At 51.9% G+C, this 17,877-nt stretch overlaps 8 protein-coding genes across 8 annotated transcripts; 6 read left to right on the top strand and 2 right to left on the bottom strand.

Annotated features, from left to right (window-relative positions):
* Nucleotides 1–2,292: 2,292 nt before the first annotated feature.
* Nucleotides 2,293–4,208, top strand: DSM5745_07459 (putative MFS monosaccharide transporter; the record flags this gene model as incomplete). Its single annotated transcript, XM_026749475.1, has 6 exons — nt 2,293–2,689; nt 2,740–2,893; nt 2,946–3,337; nt 3,388–3,470; nt 3,518–3,844; nt 3,903–4,208. 6 exons carry the CDS (start codon nt 2,293–2,295, stop codon nt 4,206–4,208), a joined length of 1,659 nt encoding a protein of 552 aa, XP_026601507.1.
* A 537-nt stretch (nt 4,209–4,745) lies between these two features.
* On the top strand, nt 4,746–5,129 carry DSM5745_07458 (translocon subunit SSS1; the record flags this gene model as incomplete). Its single annotated transcript, XM_026749474.1, has 3 exons — nt 4,746–4,830; nt 4,924–5,010; nt 5,089–5,129. 3 exons carry the CDS (start codon nt 4,746–4,748, stop codon nt 5,127–5,129), a joined length of 213 nt encoding a protein of 70 aa, XP_026601506.1.
* Nucleotides 5,130–6,817: 1,688 nt separating this feature from the next.
* DSM5745_07457 (MGMT family protein) lies at nt 6,818–7,588 on the top strand (the record flags this gene model as incomplete). Its single annotated transcript, XM_026749473.1, has 1 exon — nt 6,818–7,588. One exon carries the CDS (start codon nt 6,818–6,820, stop codon nt 7,586–7,588), a length of 771 nt encoding a protein of 256 aa, XP_026601505.1.
* Nucleotides 7,589–7,957: 369 nt separating this feature from the next.
* Nucleotides 7,958–8,545, bottom strand: DSM5745_07456 (C2H2-type zinc finger protein; the record flags this gene model as incomplete). The annotated part of the gene is made up of 2 exons (XM_026749472.1): nt 7,958–8,195; nt 8,247–8,545. 2 exons carry the CDS (start codon nt 8,543–8,545, stop codon nt 7,958–7,960), a joined length of 537 nt encoding a protein of 178 aa, XP_026601504.1.
* A 2,098-nt stretch (nt 8,546–10,643) lies between these two features.
* DSM5745_07455 (uncharacterized protein) lies at nt 10,644–12,590 on the bottom strand (the record flags this gene model as incomplete). Its single annotated transcript, XM_026749471.1, has 3 exons — nt 10,644–10,704; nt 10,755–12,289; nt 12,336–12,590. 3 exons carry the CDS (start codon nt 12,588–12,590, stop codon nt 10,644–10,646), a joined length of 1,851 nt encoding a protein of 616 aa, XP_026601503.1.
* A 562-nt stretch (nt 12,591–13,152) lies between these two features.
* DSM5745_07454 (D-aminoacyl-tRNA deacylase) lies at nt 13,153–13,901 on the top strand (the record flags this gene model as incomplete). The annotated part of the gene is made up of 3 exons (XM_026749470.1): nt 13,153–13,435; nt 13,483–13,709; nt 13,779–13,901. 3 exons carry the CDS (start codon nt 13,153–13,155, stop codon nt 13,899–13,901), a joined length of 633 nt encoding a protein of 210 aa, XP_026601502.1.
* Nucleotides 13,902–14,402: 501 nt separating this feature from the next.
* Nucleotides 14,403–15,760, top strand: DSM5745_07453 (Peptidyl-prolyl cis-trans isomerase D; the record flags this gene model as incomplete). The annotated part of the gene is made up of 5 exons (XM_026749469.1): nt 14,403–14,418; nt 14,463–14,554; nt 14,612–14,621; nt 14,675–14,761; nt 14,820–15,760. 5 exons carry the CDS (start codon nt 14,403–14,405, stop codon nt 15,758–15,760), a joined length of 1,146 nt encoding a protein of 381 aa, XP_026601501.1.
* Nucleotides 15,761–16,312: 552 nt separating this feature from the next.
* DSM5745_07452 (uncharacterized protein) lies at nt 16,313–17,745 on the top strand (the record flags this gene model as incomplete). The annotated part of the gene is made up of 2 exons (XM_026749468.1): nt 16,313–16,327; nt 16,378–17,745. 2 exons carry the CDS (start codon nt 16,313–16,315, stop codon nt 17,743–17,745), a joined length of 1,383 nt encoding a protein of 460 aa, XP_026601500.1.
* Between the last annotated feature and the right edge of the window lie 132 nt (nt 17,746–17,877).

The following is a 17,877-nucleotide window of genomic DNA, read 5'->3' as shown; positions in this document are numbered from 1 at the left end:
CTCGTACATCGGTAGCCGGCCCACCGGAACTCCCCGTCGAGTGGATAAGAATAAAACCCAATCAGGGCATCTCCCCAGCTTCATCGCCAGGGCTATGAATATTAATGTTTAAGATATCTTTCAACGAGATAATTCCGATCCGGTTGTGGTCAGACTGGGCGATATCTATACACCAATGACAGTTCCCCTGCAGCAAATTATGCATGTTCTCCGCGAGTATCCGCGGGTAACGCAAAACAAATACTCCGTTTAGTTGGCTGGCTATTATCGGCGTATCGGCGTCTATATGGAGACTGTCCTCGAGATTGGGTCTGGAGATCACAAAGCCGTTGATTCGCGGGGTATGCGTCGCAATTTAGTGCAGTTTAAAGCCCAGTTGTTCCAACTGCGTATCGATTCCATTAAGATTGATAATCTTTTTCTCACAGATATATATCTCAAGAACAGCAAGCCATAGCCAAAATACCGGGTCAACTCAAGTTGATGGCCACTCAGAAATCCAGCAGATATGTTTTGGCCATCGAAACAATCGGCAACCATCTACTACAGAGATGCTATGGTTTCGCTGCACAAGGTTCGATAAAGAAAACCTCTGGGCAGTGTATCGAAAGCGGACATCTCAAGGCACTGTCATGAGAAGTCACTTGGCTAAAAAGCAGTTATTTAGACGACCGCATCCAACGCTGCTTCTTAATTTCCCTTTGGCGAGGACTTGCCATCACGGCGCGCGAAGCCTGGCCCTGGCAACGGTCTGATGTTCAATGGGAAGTTATCACGGATGAGCTGCATGCTGCGAGTCGCTCATATTTCCTGAACGATATACCTCGAAGGTCTCAGAGGCGTCAAAGCAAATGCATGCAAGAAAGCCGCGAGTGTTGAAATCCTCAAATGCTGTCCTGAATTGCCCTCTGCTCTGGGGAAGGACCACTTTCGGACCAGGTTCGAGCTCTGCCCGGTGTGATATCAACGCCTGGAGTGGTATCAATGTTCAAAGCCCGTTCACTGGCTTGTCCGTGAGCAATAGTTATCATCGAAATGCCTCGTCAATGAATACGCGATTGGAATTCGGATGCTCTGGTGCGTTGCAGCATGTTCTATATGCCTGTGATGAACCTGGGCATCGCGGATGAGATGGCCAGAGGACTTGGCTTCCAACCCCGATGATAGCCGATCACCGAGAGGAAGTTAATCTGAGATCCTAAAATGAGTCGGCATCTTCTTCATTCATACCAAAGGATAAACATAACAACAAGAAACGGTTATGCTTGCTCTCAACCATCTCGAGAAAGCCACCAGCCATTCTTTACGGTCACGCAAAGCACTATCCGTCGGACTGTTCCCGTCAGAGGACCGGAGCTGGGTGTCGAATGCCCAGGCGGGAGAAGTGATCAGATATGGTTTGCATAGGAAATAAAGAACAAGGGGTTTAGGGAGAGATGGTAGACGAATTGCAGGTGCAGATCCCACAATTTGGGAAACACTCACGAGTGGCCGGGGGCTGACCTTCACTACGTAATGTGGTGGCCGGGATTCAGCCGAGTTTCTTCTGAAAGCTTGTCAGGGATGCCGAGCACCATCACGCCAAGAGCATCGGCAGACAACAGGAGAGCTGGACCTGGGGATAGAAGCTGCTCTGCCGACTCGACCTCAATCATCTTTGATGACTATGGTTATTGATGATGTACACCACGTTTCGTCCATTCAATCGACCCCTCCCCCGAAAGAGGAAAGTCGGAGTTATTCCGTCGATGGCCATCCAACCCCAGAATCTCCCCACGGCCCACAAAAACCCCATTCGCAAGCCATGGAGAGGTGGACACTCCTGGCATAGCTGGCAGTCTGAACTTCTGAAATCAACCGATCGAGGTTCACCAATCAAAATTTAACCCCTCAATGTCCCTGACCCTGCCATGAGCATTTAGCCGGATAGCCCGTGCAAAGTCACCCCAAAGACCCGTCGGATTGCCGATGATGGGCTCATGATTCGGGGTCGTGCGGCGATAAATCCCGTCTCTCACCTCCAACCTCCAGCTTGTCGCGACCGACTGTGGGGTTTCTTCCAGTTCTTCATCGTCACACCCCCGGAATGTAACCTCATTCAGCGGGCCTGGTTCTCCATGGCTTCCCCGACCCTGATTTGGCCTGTCTATGAGGTCGTCATATGCAGTTCTCGAGGCAGCATAAATACTCGTGTAACCCCACGTCCCCTCACTACTTTTTGGCGTGCGAGCTCTTCCACTGTGGCGGCTTGAGCCTTCTATACCTTCATTGTTGATACACCCAGCACTCAACATGAGTGACCAGATATCCTCGTGGAATGTCGTCCACAGGTTTGAGAAGCGCGGTCTTCTCATTGCCATCAACTGCGTTGCGGCCCTGTCGATTCTCTTCTTTGGATATGACCAGGGCATGATGTCCGGAGTTAACAACTCCAAGGACTACATCGACCTCATGGGGTTTGGCTACACTGAAATGAAGGACGGCCATCCCTCCCCTGTGGTGACAAACAGCCTGCTTCAAGGTGGCATTGTCAGTGTTTATTATCTAGGAACACTCTTCGGCGCTTTAATTGGTGGCTGGACTGGAGACAAGGTGGGTAGAATCAAGACGATTGCCTTTGGTTCAGTCTGGGCGACCTTCGGGGCTGCTCTACAATGCTCGGCACAGAACCATAACTGGATGATCTGCGGTAAGACATGCCTTCCCGGAGACTCTGCTTCTTCGAGCTAACTTAAGTAGCACGGTTTATCAATGGAATCGGAACCGGGATACTCAACGCCATTGTTCCCGTATGGGCAACCGAAACCGCAGAACACACGAGCCGTGGCCAGTTCATCGCAATTGAATTTACCTTGAACATCTTTGGTGTTGTCCTCGCATACTGGCTTGAATTGTAAGTAGTGGCAGATGGAGATTGCGTCGATTTTGTACTGACTGCGACATAGTGGCCTGTCTTTCATAGACAACGGTGCATCACCCTTCCGCTGGCGCTTCCCGATTGCTTTCCAAATTATCTTCTTGATCGTCCTGTTCGCCGTTGTTTGGTTCTTTCCCGAATCCCCACGTTGGCTGGTCAAAGTTGGTCGGGAGCAGGAGGCTCGCTATATACTGGGTAGACTCCGTGGCAGCAGCGGCGAAGATGCTATCCGGGCCGAGGCCGAGTTCCAGGATATCCTTAGCGTCGCGGAGGCCGAGAAGTCTATGGGTCATAGCACGTCTTACCTGGCCATGCTCTTCGGATACAAGACTGGGAAGCTTCATCTGGGTCGCCGTGTTCAGCTTGTGGTATGGTTGCAGATCATGCAGGAATGGGTTGGTATTGCCGGAGTCACTGTTTGTAAGTCACCTTTGCGCAACTCTTTGACCGCAAGCTGATCAATCTTGTAGATGCGCCCACCATCTTCAGCATCGCCGGATTTGATTCCATGAAAAGTCAGTGGATCAGCGGTTTGAATAATGTCTTCTACATGGTATGACCCTTACTGGTCATGGTGCATGATATTTGCTGACGGATTAGTTTGCTACTGTGATTTGCGTATTCACTCTTGACCGGATCGGCCGTCGGTGGACCTTGTACTGGGGAGCGGCAGGCCAAGGAATTGCCATGTTCCTTGCTGGAGGGTTCTCACGCATTTCGATTGACGCTCGTGACGCCGGAAATATGGCACGGGCTGAATCGTTTGGTGCCGCCGCGGCTTCCATGGTCTTCATCTTCACTGCAATCTTCGGAGCCACCTGGTTGACAACTCCCTGGATTTATCCCGCGGAGATCTACCCATTGGCCGTGCGCGCCAAGGGTAATGCCTGGGGTGTCGTAGGTTGGAGTATCGGAAATGGTTGGCTGGTGAGTGGCTGTGATTATTTATATCTTTTTTGCGGACACTGACCGATATGTTGCACAGACACTCCTCTGCCCTGTAATGTTCGAGTCAATTGGAGAGAAGACTCTTTATGTCTTTGCTGCCAGTAACGTGATCGCCATCCCCATGGTCTGGGCGCTGTACCCCGAAAGCAACCAGCGGACGCTGGAGGACATGGACCTGCTATTCGCAGCTGATACGCCCTGGGTGTGGGATGCGGAGAAGACATTTGCCCGCCTCAAGGCCGAGAACCCAGGCTATGTTGAGACTGCGGCGAGGAAGAATAGCATTCTGGATGAGGAGGCTGCCAAGTCGGTCACTTTGACGCATCACGAGAATGCTGCTTGATGTGTTGAAGCGAGAGAGACATATGATAGAAGTAGATGTCGGATTTGGATACCATAGCGAGAGAGCCAAATATTAAGCAGTCCAACTTTGCCCATGCCCTCGCCTTCCACCCGGGTGATTACTTTCTGGTTAACAAGGCTGAGTCGCCTCGTGGGCAGTAAGGCCAGAACAAGCACATATTCAGAACTAAGTGTCAGTGCCGTAAGATATATACAAACACCTACTAAACCTAGAAATGCCTGGTGCCGAAGAGCTCATGCGGGGGAAAAGCTCGGATAAATCCCCGCATTACTGAGCCACAGTCACAGCACTACTAGCGCATTCACCAGCCACACATCTAATCTCCGATACGTGGCACTCGGCGCATATATAATCCGCACCGTCGCTCCAGCTCCAACACCGAAAGCACAGCTGGCATTAGCATCACATTCACGACCCGCGCTATCCAAAACTTCTCAACTTGCCACTCATTTCAATCTTCGTCTCTCGTTCTCTTTATCTCCGCTGCCTTGAAGTCAGATTATCCACACCGACACCATGTCCGACCAAGTACAGGAATTGCTCAACATCCCTCAGGAGTTCCTCCGCGATGGAATGCAGTTTGTGAACCGCAGCCAGAAGCGTACGTCGGATCTTGCCTTGTTTATCCCCCATTTGAAATGCAATGCTTCGCTGTTTGGTTTGTCTTGAGAGGATCGGAGCTAACAACGTCCAGCCGACAAGCGCGAATTCATCAAGATCAGCCAGGCCGTCGGCACCGGGTTCCTGATCATGGGCTTCATCGGTTACATTGTTAAGCTGAGTATGTTTCCTCGCTCTGCTCAAACTCCGCGAGCGGTTACCGGAATAGAGTTGAGTGCTTGATACTAACCTGTTCCAGTCCACATCCCCGTGAACAACGTTCTTGTCGGTGGCGCTTAAATTCAACCCTCGGTCGCTTTCATGTTGAACGGAGTGCGGATATCGAATTGAACTGCTTGTCGCCGGAATCAATATCCTGGGCACCTATAATCCGGCTCGTGAAGGAACGAATGGAGAAAAGAGAGAAATGAAACTTATACCCACATCGCACCACATCCAACCCTACCGCACGTGCCTCATACAGTCCGGCCACACGGTGATATGGAATGCTCTATCCAATGGGGCTGATCAGCCGTTGCATCTTGTCTGTCGGTAACGTGGAGGAGATCTGCGGCACGCATATCATTTTTCTACTTGAATCAGGGTGGCGTTAATGTTCTTTTTTGTACCTGGATCGATCCTATCTTCTTGTTTGTCCTTAATACTACCCGAGTCAGCATCGGGATTTGATATGCTGAAACCAGCGTTTCATGACTAAAGTTTCTCGAGTCTTAAAAGTTAGTGCTGTCCCCACGCTTGTACTCCGTCCTCCGTAGCCTTGTGGACTGGTAAGCACCATTGCTCCCTGACGTCGTGAGGATCAGCGCTACGTCCCTACAATGACTCGAGGGTGACATTGAGATGGGTCTGGACTCTGGACTCGGGTCGAGAATAATATTGTCCGGTGTCCAGTGCCTGGTTGCCTGCCTAATCCTAGTCAAGAGTCGGCCATCATCCAGGGGTACATGCAGTAGCTCGCTTACGTCGAGATTATCCATCGTCCATTAGGCATCACTATCCAGTAAATTTCCCAGGTAGATTACTCCGAACTCCGTAGACATGCAAGCACTGTCATGAAACGGTCGACGTCAACGTCCGTGACTAAGATAAGGCAGGTAGATGAGCGCAACATGAAACCCATTTGGGACAAGGATGATGGCTTGGGCAGACTCGGCTCCGGCCCGCGAACCCGATCTGCGTTGCTCTGACGGAGAGTCCGGAGTCGCGAATAAACGACGCAATGTGATTCGTCAATTCGAGATCAATACTTGTCTGACGTGAATTAAATCGCCTACCGACTCCCGAGTATCATCGTATCTCTCATCTGTCATACTCATTCATCTATCTACGCAGTCTATCTGAAACCGCTCAGTTCCGTGGACTTGATCATCCAATCCTCCTGTCATCCTCGCTTCACCGACGCCTCCGAGCGAAACCCGTCCTCATCTAGATAGGCCAGGCCAGACCAGACCAGGACAAAGAACAAAAGAACCACGTTCTCTACCACCGATAAGATTAAGACGGCTCAGACCACGCCACCCTCACACCCCCAACGCTTCGAAAGCCTGGGCACTGCACACTTACTCAAGAGTCAACCGTCCAACCATCTCATTCTGCAACCGGCACGCAGCCAAACAAACAAAGCCATCCTGCCTCAGACCCAAAACGGAAAGGCACTAGAAGCCGCCCAGAACTTCGAAAGATCCTTCCACTGCGGCGCTGCGCTGACTGCCCCACTACTACTCTCCTAGACCTGTCGGCTCTGTCATTGTCGCATCGCAGGCTCGCAGCTGTCTGTCGCACACGGTCCTCAGTCCTCGCGCAGTACGCACACGGAGTCGGACGCGTTTGGAATTGCAGAGTTAGACACGTGTATCCAGGCTAAACTGCACCTAGATAGGCTAGCCCAATCCATCCAGCGTCCAGGAGTGAAACAAACAATTCCTCCAAGAAGCGAAATGGAAATGCCCCTGCCAGCGACAGTGCCAATGCCAGCCGAACCCAGTCCGGCTCTTAGGCTCGGGCTTGGGCTTGGGCTTGGACCTGGCCTTGACGTCGCAGTTCGACATCAAGTCGGAGTCCCAGTTCCAGTCTCAGTCCCACCTTCTGGCCCCCACGCCGGCGCCGGCGACTTGTCCGATCACCAAGCGGCGCAAGACCCAGTCGCAGTCCCACCAAAACTCCAGGTCCGAGTCCAGGATCATCGGATTCGGCAGGGCCAGGTCCACCAAGAATCAGATCATGACGCCACCGCCGAGCGCGATACAACCTCGTCGGCGTCGCAAGCGCAACAAACAAAGGACTCGCACAACGCAGAGTCAGACACGGACACGGACGCGATTCTGAAACTGAAACTCACAAAGAAAATCACTCAGCACCCCACTCTCACGCGCCTCCGCAAAACACTCTATTTGTGTCTGCTGCAGATCCCGCCTGGACAATGGACGACCTATGCGGCGCTGGCGAAACACGTGAATTCTAGCGCGAGGGCGGTTGGGACTGCGATGCGGCTTAATCCGCTTGCGCCGGGTGTGCCGTGTCATCGGGTGCTGGGGAGTGATGGGGGGCTGGGCGGGTATATGGGGACGCCGCCTGCAAAGGCATCGGCGCAATCTAAGGGTTCTGCGATTGGGAGTGAGAGAGGGAAAGAGGGTAATTTGGACAGGAAGAGGAGGATGCTAGAGGAGGAGGGGGTGAGGTTTGACTCGAGGGGACGAGCGATGGGGAGGGTTTTTGTTGCGTTTACTTCTACTTTTTGATGAAACTTTGGTTTACGGATAGGAATGGTGTTGGTGTGTTTGAATGGCTTATGATATCATGTATTGATGTCGATAAAATGCCAGGTATCTCCAACGCCGACCGTCTATAGTGTATAGCAATATGAGAGACATGACAAGATATGACAACCAAAGCAAATGCGAGTGAAAGAGCAACAAAGAAATGTCTCGCGAGTGTCATCGTCTCATAACGCCGCCCAGTACTCCCACACCGCATTAGTCGTCAACCATGAAAGAAAAGAGGAAAGAAGAAGAAGTGGTATAAAACAGGTCGAGTATCGAGAAGCAGAGTATAGAAACAGTAGTGAGGTAACGGTCACGACGAGGTGTAGCTGGCATTCAATAACGTGTTTAAACAGTCCTCAGTCGCTTCGCCGCGCGTCGCTTCGGCACATCCATGTGGTGGAACGAGCGTAGGTGCTCGACGAGGTGGTCACGTCGCGGGAAGCCATTGTTGTCCTTGCGAGAGCAGTCCGGTACCGGGCAGTTCTGGAAGACCGGGTAGTGTACTGTGCTTTGGTGGCGCTTTAGATCCGCTGGGCGGGTGAAAGCCTTGCCGCAGTCTTCGCAGCTGTATGGTTTGGCTGGCCTGTACAATGGTTAGAACTAGGCAGAGAAAAAGAGTGATCGGACTACTTACTTGGCCGGCTCTTGGCTAAGGCCATCCAGAGGAAACATGGACTGCTCAACAGGCATCGAGGTCGGCGACCAGGACGGAGTTGAGCTAGACGGGTATGAGGTCGGCGCATCCATTATAGGAAGCGTCTCTGGAGTGTAGACGAATGTCGGGTTGAATCCGTAGTAGGGACCATGGCTGTCTACCGACGAGGGCTCGAAGTCAAATGTTTGCTGGTTGAGCGGAAAGTCGGCAACGCTGCCTGGACCTGTGCTGGTGCCAGCGCTGGTGCCGTGTCCATGGCCGCCGTGCATGAAGTACATGTCTAGGAAGCTCATGCTCGAGTCGTCACTGACGCCGGAGTACGAGGAACTGGGGGAGTAGGACGAGTAAGACAAGGAGGAGTGTGAGTGCTCCATTGGAGGGCAGGCGATGGGCTGGGACTGTAGAGTAGATGTTAGCATGAGTAGCACATAGGTAATGGGGATCAAGGTAGTACCATTGTGGGTTGGAAGGGCATGTTGAGGGTAATCTATGACCTGATCGGAGGGAAGCTATGGAGTGGTGAAAATCTGGGGAAAGAAAGTTGGAACCATGGAGTGTGGGCAGCACGAAGTTAGGAGTTGGACGAAGCAGGTGACCGGGTGCAGGGAGGGCTTTTATAATAATTATTCGAAGTCTTTCGAGTCGGTTTCGCACATGCATTAGTTAGTTGACTTAGACCCAGGCGATACGAACACATCCATGACGGATTATCACCTGGTCAAATGGCCAAATGCGCCGGGACAGGAAAAGATGGCCATGCATGCAGACTAGACACACAGCCCCCCAGTGGCCGGGTTGCGATTGGCAAGTCAGGGCAGTATCCCTGCTAGTGCTGACGCTAGAAAAAGGATCGAAGCCTGGGAAACTTCTGCCAGCCTTCTAGCGCTGTTCTAGCGGGTTTCGGTCGCCAATGATAGGGCCAGCTTGTCAGGGCCGATAGCGTAACTGGGAAGTTGGAAACAATCAACTGAGTTGTCTGGAGTTCCCCTCGTCATAGCCATCCCCACGATGTGCACCCGGGCGGATAACCGGCTGTGCTCTGCTAGAACAAGCCTGGGTGCATGGCCGAAGAGCCTGATTGCCTAGGACTGAACGAGTGCTCTTCAGAGGCCGGGCTGTTCTGTCCACTGCAGGGAGTCAACTTTGTCGGGAGGAATGCGGCTCGAGTCGCCTGGCACCAATCAGCCCTGGCAGCCTGGAACGAGCAGGGACTCACTTATCGCGCGAACGTGCAGGATCGTCATTTGCTGGACATTACTTGGCCTCTCGGAGGGTCCCGACGGACAAAGTACGAGCCATCGTACAATTCGCATTAATTCTCCTCAGCAACTCTTCAGTGTCTTCACAGACTGTACTGCAGTCACTGCACTCGGCACGATTTCCCCGGCCGGGCGTCAGGGATCCGCACTAAAAGACCGGACAGCCTTGTCTTTCGTCATAATTTAATTCATGTCTCATAAGTGCCATGAATATGATGAAATGATAATGAAGGCTGGAGTAGCTGGGCTAGTCTGTGTTGAATGTGCAGAAGCTGAGTGGTCGGTTGGAGTTGACAAGCGGTCTGGATGTGGAAGGAGGCTGACAAGGCAGACTCTCCCTCTCTCCTCCAGTAGCCTCTAGAGTCGACTGAGCCTCCGTGCAGTCCGATCAGCGATCTTCTCCAGGCCCTCTCTGATCGCGATCCTAACTCCATCCAGGGTACGGCGTACGCTAATCGAAAATCCCTCACAAGTTCATCTGCAAACTCGCCTCATCGCCGGACTCGAACTAGTTCGACGTTTCGTGTATACGTCGCATGGCTTCACCAGCGTTCGAGATAGACACCCAGTCGATCCTCTATTTTTGTCAAGATATTAATATACTTGTCAAGAGCATTTCTTTGTGTCTTTCTTTGTTGATTAAATCTCCTACCGTCTGGTCCGTGCGGGGTAGTCTTTCGACTTTTTTTTCTTAATTTATTTTATTAGTTTTCATTCTGTATGGTGTTTATTGCGTTCTTTGTCGCAATGGCCACAGCCACATCAATGTTTCCAGTCTCCGCAACTCAAGCTTATTAGACCCTACAGTTTATCAAGGTACTCCGCACTCTTACCTAGTCCGGAGTTTGAAGAAAAACTACAGCCTCTCCTCTAAGGGTGTCTATTCATTGGTTAACCAAGCAGCAGCTCAAGACATGGCTGCATGTCCATAAGCCGCCACTAAAGAACAGCGTCGAACTCCTGTCCCGCAGACCCATTCATAACACCTGTTCCTGGACCCATCAAGATACATACAGTAATAAAAAGATATGGTTGACACCGTCTCACTTGCAGACTCGTGATCGAAGAAAGCAAACCAAACGCATCAAACCCAGGAAGGAAATGCAGGAAAGCCAGCTCACAACTCGTCCTCTAGGTACTTGTAGACAAACTTGAAATCCGCCTTGCGACGATTCATCCTGCAGCCTGGTTAGAAAGCTAGCTAGCCGAATACGAACGGGGTCCTTACCAAGTGCTTTCGTAGTCGAAAAAGCGATAGGTGCCTTGTTCGAATTCCTCGGTGATCGTCTTGGGCTCTTCGTGCCGCTGGAACCATGTTTGGTACTGTTTGTGGAATCGCCAGCTTTGACCTTTGAGCGCCTTTGCCGACAGGTATTGCTGGTATGTACCTTGGCGGTAATAGAACAGATAAAACAACGCATCTGTATCAATGCGCCCTGTCTCGTAAAGTCTTGGGTCATCAAAGATGGCCAGAGGCTCCTGGGGGTAGTAAAGGGGCGTATTATATGGGTTCTGGGGCTTGTAGTGACGGGGCTTTTCTGCGTCTCCGGGCTCCGGGCAATTGGCAGCGGATGCTGTGAGAAGGCGCTGCACAGAAGGTGGCTGGCTTGAGGGGTTCGTTGATGCGCGGCTTTTGGTGACTTCGAACGAATGAATCAGATCCTGTAGACCTGGAGGCAGGTGATAGATGGACTCCTCTCCTGACTGGATTTCTTTACTTGACTCTCCGTTGGCGGCAGCTTGTGATTTCATGGTGGCCGCTTCTGCCTTGTCCATTGCAGGAGTACTTGGCACTGTATTTGAGGCGCTGGCGGCAGCAGAAACCTTGGGACTGAAAGCAGGCGTTCGCGAACGACCCTCCTCTGCGACTATCGCTGCTGTAGGTGTTGCTTTCGGAACAGGCTGCGCTAGGGTTACAACAGGTGAGGCGGTAGAGGAGGCTTTGGAGGCGGGCACTGCAGCGGGGAAGGCGGGGCTAGCACCTGGAGGAGGCGGCAGAGGAGCAATTCCCACTCCGTTCTTATCGCTTGCGGCAGCAGCAGCAGCAGCAGAAGCGTACTTGAGTGTTTCACCGGGCAGACGCGTGGGAGGAGGTGCAGGCTTCATGCCAGACGTTGAAATGCTTGAACTTGACGGATGTAGTGTTGCTAAGACCGGAAGCGGGGATTTCATTTGAGCGGAGGGTCTGCGATGGCTGGTCGCGCTGGCTTCAACTTTGGGCTTCGGCTTGGGTTCGACCTCCTCGTCCTGCATTGACTGAGTGTCCTGCGACGACACCCGGTCGTTGTCACCGCCTAGTCCGAATTGCGCTTCGGCATCGTCGCCCATGTTCAGATCGTCGTACAGCGTCTCGTCTTCCCCGGCGTAGTCGATCTGGTTACCGTCCTCAACGTAGTATTTGATGCTCTCCTTGAGGTCCAGCACCTGATTCGTTTCGATGTTGCCATTCTGGAGTGACCGTAGTAACAATTCCAGTTTATTTACGTGCCACTTGTGCCGCTCAATAAAGTTCGCAAGATCTCCTAGACGATTTGTCTTGGTAACATCCTTCTTTCCTTTCTTCATCGACATTTGTAATGACTCCTCTTCCGCCTCCATTGCCTCGATCTTTTGTTGCAGCTCGTCGACCATATTGGATAGGAAATCGCAGGTCTCAACTTTCTCCTTGTCTTTTGGATCAAGTCGTGATGCGGCAGAGAGTCCCTCTTTGGAATATGCTTTCGTCTTCATCTCCTTCTCGACGGCTTTGAATTGCTCCATGCACTGCATCTCCGTTAGCTATGAACGAATTCCCCGTTTATCAGCCTACCGTCTCAATGGCTCTCCGCTGCTCAAGCAACGGGCCTTTGTCCTTGACCTCATTGCCAGATGCCCATGATTTGATTTGATCACGATACCGTTGGAGTTTCTTGATCTCTCGTTTTAGGTTCTCTTCGAGCTTGTCACGTTGTGTGGGATTTGTAGCGGCGCGAATCTTTTCGTAAATTCCTTCAAACGTTTGAATACCCTCCGCGACCTTTTTGAAGGTCTTGTCGATCTCCTGCTGCGTCTTTCGGGACGTCATTGCTGCCGTCTGTTTCTCATGCGAACGGAGATGCCAAGAGATGAAATTCCGCAGCTACCGCGCTGGATGGGTTATCGGGAATGGTCCGGAATAAATGACCGGGGATGGGTAGATGTAAGGAGAAACGTTGGTTGCCCAGCGAATTTTTATAGCAGGAAGTGTTATCGTGACAATGATGGAAAGCCTCCACTGGCCAGTGAATGTTCCATTACCTTTTGCGGTGGCCACAAAGCTGGGGATGTGCTAAGATAGGAAGGCGGTCACATAAATTACTGCCTCCACCTTGCCTGTTTTGTCCTTGCGGGGAAACAGCTTGGACTGTGCACTAAGCGCAATCTGTTGGAATTATATGGTATCGAAGCCGCTGCTTGTTACGCTTAATATCTAGCTGGATCGCTTATGAAAAATTGCGTGCACTCGGTTGGTGGTACATACACACGGGGTTTCGACCTGGCTCGCGCCGGCTAATGTGTATGACGGCTACAGCAACGGACAGGACTACCTAACAAGATATTATAATGAAAGGTACGAAATCGTGATTCTGACTTACTTCAGTTGTCTAATGTCTGCAGCCGTGATTCAACGAGTCAAATCGGCCTCCGTCACCGTCGATGGCCAGCTTATCTCCAAAATCGGACGAGGGCTTCTCGTGCTCGCGGGAGTCGGGAGAGAAGATACGGAAAAGGATATAGACACCATGGTCAATCGGATATTGAAGGCGAAGCTATTCCCGGCGGAGAATGACAAGCAGGCGAGTAATCCGGGCGGGGATCTGAGTAAGGCTAACGGAGCCGATCAACAGTGGAAACGGAATGTGCAGGACATTGACGGGGAAGTGCTTTGTGGTAAGTTCTCTGGGCTTCGCCTTTCCACCATATACTGATTCTTGCAGTATCTCAATTCACGCTTTTTGGCGAATTGAAGAAAGGCAAACAACCAGACTTTCACCAAGCCGCAAATGCCGAAATTGCGCGCAAACTATACGACTACTTCTACCGGCAGCTGAGCGAAAACTATAAACCGGAGCGAGTCAAGAATGGTGTATTCCAGGCGATGATGGATGTCGAACTTGTCAATGATGGGCCGGTGGGTGTCGACTACCGCAGTGAAGATGCGGCGGTTAGCTCTCGCGTCTCCCGTGGATTTCTCAAGATAGATAATGGCAGAGCTAACCGAGTCTGTTTTTAGGTCACGATCGAGGTCAACACACGGTTACCGAAGACAGAGAAGAGCGCGGATAGCACAGACTCATCGGACTCGAAGAAAGCGGGAAGCGTGGAGTTCAAGCTGCCCGCAGAGCTCCTAGAGTAAGACGAACAGAGTACAACTGTTCAGGTTATCATGATACCCTTACGACAAAAAATAGACATGCTTATAGAACTCATTCCGGTGCCATGTACATATACAAAAATATACATAGAAAGCTAACAATCTATACCAGAGATCAGAACAATACTAGATCCACTGAGTGAGCGATCATTTTAGCTTGATTCAAATAGAACCTCCGCTATCGAATTAATTGATCAAACGAATAATAAAAGAAATAGTAGCCTGAACCCCTCACCTGAGCATCTCAGGAACTAGCCCCTCGTTTTTAGATTCAACGACCGGGGCTTCACAGCGCAGAGCCGGGGGCCGTGGCGCGGTGATGGAAGCTTCCTGAAGCATCGTAGCTCACCATCTCCAGCCCACTTTGGCACCTGTCTTTTTCCCCTCTTATAACTTCCTTCTCCTCTCTCTCTCTCCACTGTTATTCGCCCTCTCACTACCTTCCTCCGCTCCACGCTATACAATCTCACATTTACAGCCATCATGGCCGAGTCTCAGCGTACGTTTTCGAGCCTCCCCGCTTTGCGATCTACCAAATTCCAGTCCACTCACAAGCTGCTGATTCAGGTCGCTCTCGCGTCTTCTTTGACATTCAAATCGGCAAGCAGCCGACTGGCCGCATTGCCCTTGAACTGGTGAGTGTTGCGTCAAATATGATCAACGCTACAGTCTTTGCTAATTGCCGCGCATAGTTCAACGATGGTATTGTCGACTGTTTCTAACGACTTTCCGGGACTCTTCTGACCTTGTTCTAGTCGTCCCCAAAACGGCAGAGAACTTTCGCGCCCTCTGCACTGGAGAGAAGGGAATGGGAAAGCAGGGAAAGCCATTGCACTTCAAGGGTATGGCACTTTCCTACATAAATTGGCACGCGAAAAGCTGACTGGAGCTTCCACATAGGTTCGATCTTCCACCGTGTTATCAAGCAATTCATGATCCAGGGTGGTGATTTCACTGCTTTCAATGGCACTGGCGGCGAGTCGATTTATGGTGAAAAGTTCCCCGACGAGAACTTCGAGCTCAAGCATGACCGCCCCTTCCTCCTTTCCATGGCCAACTCCGGGCCCGGCACAAACGGCAGTCAATTCTTCATTACCACTGTTCCCACTCCTCATCTTGACGGCAAGCACGTCGTCTTCGGTGAAGTCCTTAACGGCAAGAGCGTGGTCCGGAAGATTGAGAATATGTCAACTCAGGCAGATAAGCCTCATATCGATGTGACTATCGCGGAGTGTGGTGAACTTACCGGCGAGAACTACGACAATGCGGACAAGCAGACACCCGACGCTACGGGCGACCCCTACGAGGATTTCCCCGACGACCACCAGGGCGAGGAGCTCAATGCTCCTGTATGCTTCAAGATCGCGTCAGAGTTGAAGAACTTCGGAAACACCGCCTTCAAGAGCGGCAACGCCGCCCTTGGTCTTGAAAAGTACCAGAAGGGCTTACGCTATCTGAACGAATTCCCTCAGCCGGAGGAGAACGACCCCAAGGATTTGGCGCCTCAGATGAAGTCCCTGCGTTTTACCCTCCACTCGAACTCTTCACTCCTCGCGAACAAACTGGGACAGTTCAAGAACGGTAAGACCTGGGCTACATACGCCCTGGATGTGGCCGACGAAGCTAGCGCCAAAGACGCCGACAAGGCCAAGGTCTACTATCGCCGTGCCGTTGCCGAAAGCGGGCTCAAGGAAGAGGATGGTGCCCTGAAGGATTTGGAACAGGCTTCCAAACTCGCTCCTAGCGATGCCGCCATTGCAGCCGAGACTGCTAGAGTTAAGCAGGCTATCAAGTCCCGGGAGGCTCGGGAGAAGGCTACTGCTCGGAAGTTCTTCTCATAGGCGTCATTCCTATTTACGATTCATGAACCTTTTCTACTCCTCCCTTCCATGCTTGAAGCTGTGGGAATAAAAAGGCCCCAACAAAGAGCCTTTTGATTCAATACCTTTCCATCTACGTGGCTCATGTGGTTGAAGCCTTATACAGTATCCAATTTGACAGCCTGAAATATCAGGGGCGCTGCGTGGTTGTTCTTCTCCTGGTAGCGTCAACTCCCACGTAGTCCTACCACATATTTATGCACTCGGTGGCTCAAACACCACAAGAGGATTAGTTACGTGCACTCAAAGCAGAGAATGAAACTTGGTCAATGAGTGGACCGAAATTCGATATTCGTAGGGTATAGTAGTTGCTGCCTGAGGCACCAATAATCGCCTGGGCATGTACCGTAGGTAGACTAAGCCGGATAGGAACTCCAGTATCGAGACTCATTGAGAAGCCCAAACCATCTCATTTCATCCATCTCTATGGTCATACTATCATCAGCAGCAGTATAGGCCGCACACGCCCAGCGATAATGTGAGGACTGAATTATATCTTTAAGTCCATTTTAAATGCACCCCTCGAGAGTAGGCCTTTCCTTCCCGGAGCTGGACCGATAGCTGACCCATCTATACAGACACCACGCGCGCCTCCTCGCCAAATAGCGCGCCCCAAGTTCGCCTCCACACCACGCTTCTTGTTCTCGCAGCGAGCAGTAACTCAGCACAAAGAGACCGAGGCTCATGACTCTATCGTTCTCGAAGATGAGGCAAGCCCATTACCAAACCCGCGTCCGACTCCAACGCCGGCGCATGATGCATCGCGCCGGAAGGAAGCCATTGAAGATTCGGAGAGCGACCTGGACCTAGAGCAAGATCCCAACCAACGGACTGCCGATGGGGCTGGGCACAACAATGAAGAGATTCCGAGCAGCCCGCCGGCAGACATGACCGAGATAGCCGCAGAAATTGAAGAACTCTTCGGTCCGACAAGGCATCGCTCTAAACGGCGCCGTATTTCTGTCTCCGCCTCTGCTACCCTAGCCACGCCTGAGGTTCAGAAGAAAAAGCCACACGATGCTATTTTGACCTCCTCCCCGGAACCCTGGCCATTTGCTTCTACACTTGCAACCAACCACGATCCGCCCTCGCCATCCCTACCATACCGTACAACACCTCAAAGCCTCAGGACGCCTCGACCACAACCACGGGCACCGACACCAGAATTAGCAACGCCCGCGACAGCCAAACCTTCCGTCCGTGGTTATCCACGTTTTCTAGTCTCATCTGCATCTCAAGCGCCTCCAAAGCCGGCCTTCGTTTTACCCCGCTCGCCCTCGCCCGATCACGCAGGTCATGCAGGGTCAAACGCTATTCCGACGCCATTCTCCCCATCATCTCATGCGCTTCGTCGCCGCGGGCGGCAGCGTTCGTCAACACCCAGCTATCTCCCCGGCGGCATGGCTTCAGAGGTGCGCAGCTGGGTTTTAGAGATGGGGACGAAGCGCGAGCAGCAAAGGCAGATCCAGAATGCTCTGGGTTCTGGAAACACCGGTGTAGACTCGTCCTCGGTCGACCCTTCGAAATACTCGATCATGCTGCGGATATTTGATGTCCGTCAATCTGCGCTTGGGAGTTGCGGTCCGCTTGCGTTCATACGAGGTCAGACTGTGGCAGCAGCGTCGGTATCTTCTGAAGGTCAGATGCGTAGTGCCGATACGGATGCCGATACAGCAGACCATAATACAAGAAACGTCCTACTTATGGGTGCTCCGCGGTTGCGCGCTGGTGAGCTGCGGCCCTTGTCCCGGGTTCCTACTCTTCAAGCAGGGGACATGGTGGGTGTTCTCCGCGGGCTAGTTTGGGAGTTACCTGACATGGAGAGTGGTTTATCTGCTGGTCGTGAACATGAGCGGATCTTGCAGGGCGAGAACGAGCAGTCTCCGGGGTTGGTGCTGGGGAAATGGCTGGTTGGGATGGAGTGGGACGTGATATCCCCTGCGTAGATGCCAGCCTTCCATTCCTAATGTTGTTATTGTTGAGATTATACGTCTAGCGCCATATTTATGCGCGACCTTCAACCAAGTGATACCCTAGGCTTTTACTTGTCAGGACAATGTTTCCTTTCCGAAAGAGAT

Source organism: Aspergillus mulundensis (assembly GCF_003369625.1).
Source record: "Aspergillus mulundensis strain DSM 5745 chromosome Unknown scaffold_8, whole genome shotgun sequence".
In the NCBI taxonomy this organism is placed as follows: domain Eukaryota; kingdom Fungi; phylum Ascomycota; class Eurotiomycetes; order Eurotiales; family Aspergillaceae; genus Aspergillus; species Aspergillus mulundensis.
Note: the sequence above shows the minus strand (reverse complement) of the source record. Positions and strands in the feature narration are given on the sequence as shown.